Source organism: Podarcis vaucheri (assembly GCF_965113315.1).
Source record: "Podarcis vaucheri genome assembly, chromosome: 16".
Classification (NCBI taxonomy): domain Eukaryota; kingdom Metazoa; phylum Chordata; class Lepidosauria; order Squamata; family Lacertidae; genus Podarcis; species Podarcis vaucheri.
The window spans coordinates 34,675,694-34,686,337 of NC_138754.1; the positions used below are offsets into that span (position 1 = coordinate 34,675,694).

At 47.0% G+C, this 10,644-nt stretch overlaps 1 protein-coding gene across 1 annotated transcript; it reads right to left on the reverse strand.

The window, feature by feature from the left end:
• Positions 1-1,497: 1,497 nt before the first annotated feature.
• On the reverse strand, positions 1,498-6,778 carry PUS1 (pseudouridine synthase 1). Its single transcript, XM_082203326.1, has 6 exons — positions 6,584-6,778; positions 5,561-5,800; positions 4,683-4,820; positions 4,204-4,306; positions 1,802-2,499; positions 1,498-1,563 (listed from the first exon to the last, which is right to left on the reverse strand). The coding sequence occupies exons 1-6, from the start codon at positions 6,674-6,676 to the stop codon at positions 1,516-1,518; spliced, it is 1,320 nt and encodes a 439-aa protein (XP_082059452.1). The 5' UTR covers positions 6,677-6,778; the 3' UTR covers positions 1,498-1,515.
• Between the last annotated feature and the right edge of the window lie 3,866 nt (positions 6,779-10,644).

The following is a 10,644-nucleotide window of genomic DNA, read 5'->3' on the forward strand; positions in this document are numbered from 1 at the left end:
GGCAAACTACAGTTCTCAGCATTTTTTTTCTGGGGGGGACACGCATACCCCTAAACATTTTGTGAATCTAAGTTTGGTCACATTGAGGAACAGTATTTCAATATGAGTAGGAAAATGAGAGTACCCTTAAACATTTTTTGGGGGGTGGGAGCACTGGTTCTCAGTATTCTTCTTAGGGTGACTGTTCAAGTTGTGTTAAGAGTGCTTTGTGTATATGACCTCTGCAGCTTAGCAGTTAGTGATACAGTCACAAAGTGTGTGCAAAGCCTTCTGCCTTCAGGTGTCAAGGAGGAAGCTGCCCCATTGCCAGTATTGAAGCAAGATCCCACTGAGAGCCTGTGCGGTGTAGCGGTTAGGATTCTGAACTAGGATCTAGGAAACCAGGGTCCAAATCTGCACTCAAGCCAGGAAGCTCACTGTGTCCTTGGGCTAGTCACTGTCTCTCAGCATTGTTGCAAGGATTTAACTTGGAGGGAGGAGAACCGTGTACCCCACTTTAAAGATGATGTGGTGTTCATCTGATGAAGTAAAGGAAGATGGAGGCACCTGTCGCTCCAAATGCAACTGCCCCTCTCTGCCCATGGAGGGGGAGATCCACACAGAACTATGACCCCAGAGTCACTGACCCGGGCACTATATGATTGCAGACCTAGGATCAGGGCAGGAAAGCATCCCATTGTTACTATTATTACACACACGTGTCATGGCAATGTTCTCTCTCCTTTGTCAGAGACAATGTGTTGCTGGGTACCAGTTTTTAGGAATCACAAATGGAGAGAGTGTTGTTGCATTCGGGTCCTACTTTCAAACTTCCCAAAAGAGTCTGGCTGGCCACAGGAAAAACAGGATGATGGCTCTTCTCACAATCTTAAGCTCTTTTATTTCATACACAGAAAACGTAGGTATGATTTTTCTTTTCTAATTGTGCCACGAGAAGTCTTTATTTTATTCTCAAAAAAGAAAACAAAAACCAGAGACAAACTTTTCTTTTAAAGCCCTCTGACACAAGTAGCTCATTTTTTAAAGGAGAGAAAGCGAAAAGTTTGATATTCCACAGTCAGATTTTGTTCAGAGAAACTATTTTGTCTCTTGGGACACCAGAGGCAAAGACATGGCAAGCTAAGGAAAGGAAGAGGGTGTCTCCCCTTCCGCAAGCTGAGATGGAATGAAGTACAATCAGAAAAAGCCCAAAAGAAAGGAGGAAGAAACTTTGGCCTTCATTTTAAAAAGGAGGGGGAAATGATACTTAAAAAACCTTTCCATTGTCTTAAGAGTCCGATTATTAATTACTTTCTATTGTGCATTGGACACAGTAAAAATGACATAATTCTTTTGTAAAGCATAATTAATGCACTATTGGCTCCGGCTGACATTATTTCCCACTGTAGACAAAGTTGCTCTAAAGGTCCTTTTTCTTCTCCTCCCACAGCTTGGCCTGGTGGGCAATGCTCATCACCCAAGCAGATAAACACCACCAGTTGAGAGATGACCCCAAGGTCTGGAGCGGATTTCAGTTCAGTCCGAGTCATCTCCGCATCCATCGCTGCCCTCAGGATCATCACTCTGGAAAAAGGAGATAAAGAAACAGCGTAGTCACAACTGTCAGTGGCATTCATAAACACAGGTTTAAAAATTATGGAATGCGTGTAGAAAGTGGATCCAGGAAGGTTTTCCTCCCACTCTCATAGTGGAAAAACAATGAAGCTACACGTTACAAGACTCACAACAGATGGAAGAAACACTTCTTCACACTGCACATAGTTAAACTTTGGAATGCAGTGATGGCCACCAATTGGGTTACCTTTGAATCCCTGTTGTCCACCGGTGCCCTCGAGACAGTGGAATTGAAGTCGTGGTTGGAGAGCGTCTCCACCCAGCACCCCATGGACTTCTCTTCTTTTTCCGTGCTTATGATTGTGGGGTAGATGTGTTGCTCTTTAAAAGCAGCAATCTTTTCTTCTTCTTCCACCCACTCCAAGGCCTCGTGGAGCCCATCGTTCCCAAAACGTTTATTGTACTTTTCAAAGTGAACCCTCTCCAAAACCAGGCCCAGCCCCGGGGCTTTGGGGACGTCCACCTTCTCCTCCCCCCAGCAACGCTCCATGATGGCCTCAGAAGCGAAGCCCTTCACGATGGCGATCACCAGCCCAATCATCTTCCGGATCTGGTGCATCATGAAGCTTTGCCCTTTCACCTTGATCACGGCAAACTCCATGCCTTCCCTCACAAAGGGCTCCTCGCAGTACATTTCCATGATGTAGCGTTTGGCGCTGGGGTCTTTGGGCCCCTTCTGAGAGGTGAAGTTGTGGAAGTTGTGCGTCCCCTTGTAGCAAGCCAGAAGGCTGTTGACGGTCTCCAGCGTCTTCGTGCTCAGGCGGTACGTGTCATCCTGGAGGTCGCAGTCTTTGTGTGCCAAGGCAAAAGTTGGCAGCATGTAAGAGTATGTCCGGGCATCGCATTTGTTCTTGGAATTGAAGCCTCCTGTGACCCGCTTCAGTCCTAGATTAAAACACGCATGTTCTATTAACAGGATCTGTACAATCCCATCAAGTAAGTTTCAGGTGAACCGTGGACCCAGGATACTTCACCACTGGGATGGGGGGAAACTTGTCACCCTCCGAATGTCACTGAAGCTCAACTCCCATCATCCTTGACCATTGTCCATCCTTGCAGAGGATGATGGGAGCTGGAGTCCCAACATCAGAAGGATCACAGGCTCCCCCAGACCTGCTTTAGGTTCAGGGGTCCACAGTTTTGGCTTAATGGAACTCTCAAATTTCTCAGTACACCGAGGCTTCAAAATGTACAGGTGGCAAAACTATTCACATTCCATTGGCGGGGTGTGTGTGTGTGTGAAACTGACCACACAAGGAAGTGCATCGTGTCTGGCACAACTTGGGGCCTGTCTTGACTGCTGCGCTGTTCACTTTCCACAATCAGCAATTATATCATTTTGGCCTGGCACATAAGCTTCTCCCATCTAAGTGGGAAGGGCCTACTTAAAAAATGCCAACTCACCCCAGGTCATGGGGAACATTGGTACTGGTGGGGAAAAGCAAAAAAATTGTGCTTGCCAAAGACCCTGCCTCTGCTAACCTTCCAGGGCCATGGGGAGCCAGTTCAGAAGTTTATTGTTCTAGCCAAAGGCCATGACAAACTTGCAGCAATAGGATTAATAAAATAATGCAATACACACACACACACACACACACACACACACACACACCCCTACATAATATAAGCGGACTTCCATGATGTAAGAGAGGCTTATATCTCAGATTAAACCTCTGAATCACGGAAACAATGTATAGTGATTTTATCTAACCCCCTTTTCCTGATTTTTTTTGTAAACAATGCAGAAAAGGTTACTTTGTGCGTTACAAAGATATTACTGTCACTCAAAAGAAACCAAACCCTTTCTGCTATGATGTTTTTACAGAATCATAAAATTATAGAGTTGGAAAAGATCACGAAGATCATCTAGTCCAACCCCTTGTATCGCAGGAACTATTCGCCCAGCAGAGGGCTCAAACGCACAACCCTGACATTAAGAGTCTCATGCTCTACCGACTGAGCTGTCCCTGAGAACCAAAGTTTCAGAAACCTATATAAGGGGCAGGTTAACAGATAATGAGTGTTGTCTTTCACCTGTGGTTGACCACAAATGCAAAGTCTGTCTGTGTATGGGACCTTAGTTATAGCGGCCATCCAAGACTGCGGCAGGCATCACTTGGAAACGCAACTCAGTAAAGGCATTTCTTAAGAAAGCTGGCAAGGATTTTGGTCATCTAACGAGCTCTAAAATGCCCTGTTCTCATGTGGAAACCAGTGAGGAAACGTGGTGTTCCTAACTAATTGTAGGTCCCTTCTGGAGTCTATCCAGAAGAGCCAGGCAGTCAAGTAGTTAGATGATAACTCACATCATCCCTAACCACTGATTATGTTGGCTGGGGCTGAAAGACACTGGAGTCCAACATCTGCAGGGCTCCAGGTTAGCTACTCCTGCACCTGGGGCACAGGTGGGGTCTTCTGATGTCACAGAGCTTAACTCAAAGCACCCTCAACACCAAGGCCCACCTCGCCTATGCATTTACAAGCTGGCGAGAAGGGCTCATCCCTATTGCTCTGCTTATGAAAGATTGAAAGGTGAGATCACCGAGATCAAGGCCCACAACCAAAAGCTCCTGTTATTTACTCCCTTACCTAGAATTCGTATATGAGGAGGAAGATGGTGGTTTATCTTTTCCAAGATATCGTCTATCAACCAGACCTTCAGCGACACGATCTGCCCAGCTGCAGATACACCCTGCGTGGATCAACAGGTAAGGATTAAAATCAACAGTGGGGAGGGAAACAGAAAAGTCTCCATCAGACAGTGATGGGCTGAGGGTCCTAAGCATGGATTCAGGAAGTTATTATAATCTGAAAGCAAGCAAAATGGAACTGAGTTGAAGAATGCAAGGGTCTCTATGCTGAACCATAACCTGGGGACCATGTATCTTACATATGTGTTAGGGTGCCACATATAGAAACATAAGAAGCTGCCTTATACAGAGGCAGACCATTGGCCCATCAAGCTCAGTATTTTCTAAACTGTGGCAGGAGCTCCCCAGGGCTGCAATCCACAATGCTGACACTCCATGCTGTTGAAACTCCCATTCACACACGCAAAACCGCATCACCTTGTCTGTCCGGGCGCATCTCTGGAAAGACATCTTCTTCATGTCTTCACCGTGGTTCTCTGGGATGCAGCCTGATCGAATGAGGGCTGTCACCAAGTCATCCTCAATCGTCTTGAACTGAGCATTCCCCACATTGCGCTGGAATGAAAAAGAAGAAAAGATTGAATGCATCTCACTCGCCAGAGCTGGAGCTGCCTGGCTGCTACAAAGGATGAGCTAAGGATCAGGAAGTCAGACCAGGTGCAAGCCCCTGGGATGGATCAAAGAAAGGTGTTAACGTGGTAACTGGTCTGGTTTCTTTAGCCTGCCCTTTAGGTAAAAGGAAGAACTTGCAAACATCAGTAGTGGGCGAGTCCCTGCCCTCAGATTTGCAATCTAGAAGACATGGCACTTACAGGGGAAATAATGGAGAGGAAGAAGGAAGGAAAGCAAACTCAGACACCAAGTCTTAAAAGTGGTGGCTAAGAGGGGACCCAAAGGCACATGGTCTTTCAAGGGAGGCAAGACGGGAGTCGCCCTGCTTTTCTTCCGCTCTGCAGCCTTGTGTTCAAATTCTACTGTCACAAAGGCAGTGAAGGCTCCCTATAGCACAGGGGGAAGCAGTGGTATTCACCTGTGTGAATCATAGGGCAGGGGGCCTTTGGCCCTCCAAATGTCATTGGACTACAATTCCCACCAGCCTCAAAGATCTGGAGGGCCAGTGGTTCCCCACCACTTTAAATAAATAAATAGGTGGACAAAACAGAGCAGCAGCAGCAGCAGCAAGACCACCAATCCCCATCCTCATCTTATACCTACATGCCTAAACAAAGGCCAATGACAAATTAGCCTGGTAACTCCACACACACTCCCCAAGCATAGGTACCTGAACCACTCACCTGCATCCCATGATAGCCTTTCCCTGAATATGCCATCAGCATCACAACCTTCCTTTTGGGGAACCTCTTCACCCCGTCCTCCACCTCTTCCCCACTGGTCTTGATCCGTTTCGTTTCATGCCCGTTTTCCTCCTGCTTTCCAACTTCTTCCGCTGCCTCCTCTATGTTGCTGCAGCTACTATTAAGCCTCTTGGCTTGGTTGCCGGCCACGGTTCTCAACTCCTCGGCCATTGCAAAGCACTAGAAGAGATCATCCGAAAAATAATGAAGTCCTTCATTTAAAGGGCACGTCAGCCACAGAAACCTTCTTTACACAGATATTGAATCGGCCACTCAAAATCAACTGACAAAAGACAGTTCTCTTAAGGCAACTAAGCAAGTAAGTCCAAAAGGAGCTACATGGGGTTTTGGTGGCATTTTAATTCTGCTTCACATATAGATACGTATACAGACATCATCATTCAACGCAATGCCATACGCCGAGCTGAAACGAGCAACTTCATTGCAGCTCACAATGCACATCTCTGAAGATCAGGTAATGAACGCATCAACAACAGAAGAATCCCTGCAATTCAGGGGACAAAGAGGTAAAACTACACTTTTTTTTTAAAGAAGGAATATAAACCAACAGAAACACCACGTTGCATAGGGAAATGCTGCAGTCCAGTGGCATGCATCTTATCTTTTTATCTGCACTGAATCTCTTTTTCTGTATGGATTGGGTTTGTTATTACCGTATGAATCTTTGTGTCTTCCTAAACCGCCCAGTCATCTTCGGATGAAGGGCGGTATAGAAATTTAATTCATAGTAAGAACAGGGATGACGATGATGCCGAACGCCCCCCGGTGGCATCTCCAGGTCCCCCCCTCTCAAGCCCTGCAAGAGGCGGCAGCCCTGAGCTAGCTCCGCATCAAGGCAGTTTCCTGCGCCCTGAAGTGAACACCTTTCTTAAGAAGCGCCAGCTGATCAAAGTCATATTGTAAGGAAGATTTCCCGGACGAAGATCAAGAGGCGATACCTACGCTAGCCATGCCGTTCAGCCGCCAGCCCCCGGCTGGTCTCCCGAGGGAATGAGCGGCCAGACGCCCCGAGCGCAGCCAGGCTAGGAAGGGCATACGAGCGGGGCGCAGCCGGGATCCCTCTCCCTCTCCTTCCTTCCTCCACCAAGGGATCCCCTCGCTCCCCGCGCCTGCCCTCCGCCAAGAGCCGCTCCGGCCACTTACTCCGCCGCCGCCACCGCAGCTGCTCCTGCCCGGCAACCACGTGGGAGCCAAGGGAAGGGACAGCGGCAGCAGCAGCGGCGGCGCCCGACTACGGCAGCCGCGGAGGGGCGGAACGGGGCCGAGCGCAGCAGCGCGCCGGCTTCGCGAAGGGGAGGAGCCCGGAGCTGGAGGGGAGGGCGAGCGCGCCGCGGGGCGGGCGGGGGAATGCGCGCTCCCGGGCATCGTCCCCCCCCCCCCGCGAAGCGGCTGGAGCTGCGGGGGAGCGGGACCCGTCCAGCAGCGTTGGCAAAGGTGGTGCGCGCTCAGATATTCTCCAGCGTTTCTCCCACGCAAAATAGGGACGTCCTGTCCCGTGATATTGTTATAAGAAAAAGAACAACTCCTTTTCGCTTACGGGGCTCCCAAGAGCTCATCTAGAGTCCTAACGGTAGGAGGAAATAACAGAGGCCAAGCAGAGAATGTTGAGAAGCAAAGCAGCCCGTGATGGACTATATGGAATTGGCAGAAATGACTGGCAAAACCCGAGACCAGGGAGAAGAAACGGTGGAGGAAGATTGGAAGGAATTCAAAGACTATTTGCAGAAATACTGTAAAATTAATGAATGTTAAAATGATGTTGGACTGAAAAGAATTGGTTTTGGTAATAAGGTTAATAAGAACAGGTAAATATAGATATACGGATGAAAATATATAGTTATAATAGGTTAAGATACAGAGTAAAGATAAATGAAAGAGGGTAAGGATTTGCTGAAAAGACTTTGAAAACGGGAATACAAAAGGGGAGGTGTGAGGAGGTCAAGGAAATAAGCAAATGAGCTTAAAGACACTGAAAATGGGTTTATCCTTTTTTAAAATATTTTCCCTTTTTTATTTCTTAGTTATCTGGTTTTTGAATTTTGTACCATTTTCTTTTCCCCCCCTTTTTTCCGTCTTCTTTCTAGGTTGTTTTTTTGTTAACTTTCTCGTTAGCTTGTGTTTGTTAGTGTTTGTTTGTTTTCTTTTTATGTGTAATTTTTGCATAATTTCAATAAATATTTTATAAAAAAAAGAGAAGCAAAGCAGCTCGTAAGCCTGATCTTTCTTAAAGCTGTTGCAACAGGGTGCCCCCCCCCACACACACACACACAAAGGGGGAGAGGGACCCAGAACAATGGTGGGCAAACTCCTATACGTATTAACTTTTGAAATTCCCCGCCCTGGTGCTCAAGACCACCCCCATACATATATCACAGAAGGGGTGTAACACAAGACCACACCCAATACCTCATACATCAGAGAAGGGGCTAGCAGGAAGCCCCTGCGTGGGTTTACCTGGAGAGCCTGGCCATTCTTTTGTGATGATAACTACTTAATTTCGGAAATCTGAAATGTGCCCTTAAGACAGGATTTGAGAGCAAAAAGACAATGGGGAGACAATATTTGAGGTAAATTTGGAAGGGACAAAATGCTTTCAGGACTTTTTTTGTGGGCTTCAGACATGTATATATATATATGGGGGGGGGTGCTTGGTACATTTATGAACATTTATTTTATATATGTAAGACCTTAAAATTCTTAGAACAATAATAATATTGGATGGATCACTGCAGATGGTGACAGCAGTCACGAAATTAAAAGACGCCTGCTCCTTGGGAGAAAGGCGATGGCAAACCTAGACAGCATCTTAAAAAGCAGAGACATCACCTTACCAACAAAGGTCCGTATAGTTAAATCCATGGTTTTCCCAGTAGTGATGTACGGAAGTGAGAGCTGGACCATCAAGAAGGCTGATCGCTGAAGAATTGATGCTTTTGAATTCTGGTGCTGGAGGAGACTCTTGAGATTCCCATGGACTGCAAGAAGATCAAACCTCTCCATTCTGAAGGAAATCAGCCCTGAGTGCTCACTGGAAGGACAGATCCTGAAGCTGAGGCTCCAATACTTTGGCCACCTCATGAGAAGAGAAGACTCCCTGGAAAAGATCCTGATGCTGGGAAAGATGGAGGGCACAAGGAGACAGGGACGACAGAGGACAAGATGGTTGGACAGTGTTCTCGAAGCTACAAACATGATATAATATAATGATAATAATTATTATTATTTTATTTATACCCCATCCATCTGACTAAGGCTGCCAGAGCCACTCTGAGTGGCTTCCAACATACATAAAAACATAAGACAACATTACGCACTTCCCTATACAGGGCTGCCTTCAGCTGCCTTCTAAAGGTTGCATAGTTACTTGATCTTTCTTGGCTCCAGGATTGCACGACTCCATGCCCTCACAATGTTTCTCTGATGAAAACAGGGACATCATACCACACCCTCCAACATTTCTCCAATGAAAATAGGGGCATCCTAAGGAAAAGTGGGACTTTCCAGGATCAAATCAGAAACCAGAATGACGCTTGGAGGATCTGTACTCTCTCTCACACACCCCTGCAGTGTCAACCAACAATCCACAGCTGAGGGTCTTTCTTAAGAGCAGCTGAATTTATTTTTATTTTATACCAGAACATACGCCTCAGTTTGTAGAGCATGAGACTCTTAATCCCAGGGTGGAAGCCGTGCCATGTTGGGCAAAAGGATTCCTGCATTTCAGAGGGTTGGACTAGATGACCCTTGTGGTCCTTTCCAACTTTACAAGAGCTGCTTAAAATGCTGCTAAGTTACCCATTCCTGCAAAACTCTGGAATCCACAGCTAACGGTCAACAGACACTGGTGTCAGTAGTGGGATACGAACCATGATTCCATTCAGAGACCAGAACAGAGGCAGAAGTATGAATGGCTTTCTGCTGCGAATGCCAGCAGGCAGACGCAGCAATACAGAGTTTTGCTGCTTAGCAAGAGATTTGGGGAATTTGTGACCGTTCTTCACTGTGATCAGATTACACACTGAGTACTCGTCTCCCATTTACTGTGCAAGCAAGTCACCCAGGCCATAGCATGAGTACCTGCCAGCCATCTCATCCTAGGTCACCTCCTATGCAGCATCAGGCAGGTGAAGTCACTAACATAAAAAATATATACCTAAGGCGAATTCTGGGACTCCAGAATCCACAGATACCTGCACAGTCCAGCTCAGGTGTGGGAAACCTCTGGCCCTCCAGATGTTGCTGAACTCCTGCTTGCTGGAGTTGACGGGAGTTGCAGTCTAGCAAGAGCTGGGGTGGCCAAAGCTTCCCCGCACCTCACCAGAGGAAAGGGATTCTGCATATGCTCAGGAGCACATTTGCCTTGCGGTCTTTGAAATGCTACATCCCCCTTGGAGGTCAAGGATTTCTGTGCATGCTCCAGGACATTCAGCCAAGGTGCCAGAATTTTGGTCAGCCAAAAGTTAGCCGCTGCACTCTTGAGACACAACTTCTGCTGAAATTGCTGATAAATTTGCACTGGCTTCCTTGCCCTTTGAGACCATCTGAGGTGGGGACTGAAACAGACCTGCCTCTTTGAGGACTTGTTAATTGATTTTTAGCACTCCTTTGGAAAGAAGCAGGTATGTGCTCTTTGCCACTGGGCATATTTCCAAATGTGAATTCCGCAGAAAAACAACAGACTGTGGAGCATTCATGTGCCCATGGCTCTGGAATTCATGTGCTCCCATGCCAGAGAGGTTTTATGAGCGAATTTGATGGTTCCTTTCCCCACTTAGGCCGGACAGGTTCCCAACGCGCCTGCCTTTAATGTTATGGCCCACCATTCAACTTGCATGCACCACGAAATGTGCCCCCCACATGGAAAGAGCAGGCTGCATTTACCCTTTTCTCTCCCGATTTGAGTTCCACCTGAAAATTATGTGGCAGAAGTTACAAATGCTTTCAAATCCATGCCCTGCTTAATTCTCAGAGTGCAGAAGGGTAGTGATATTCTTAAGCCCCCC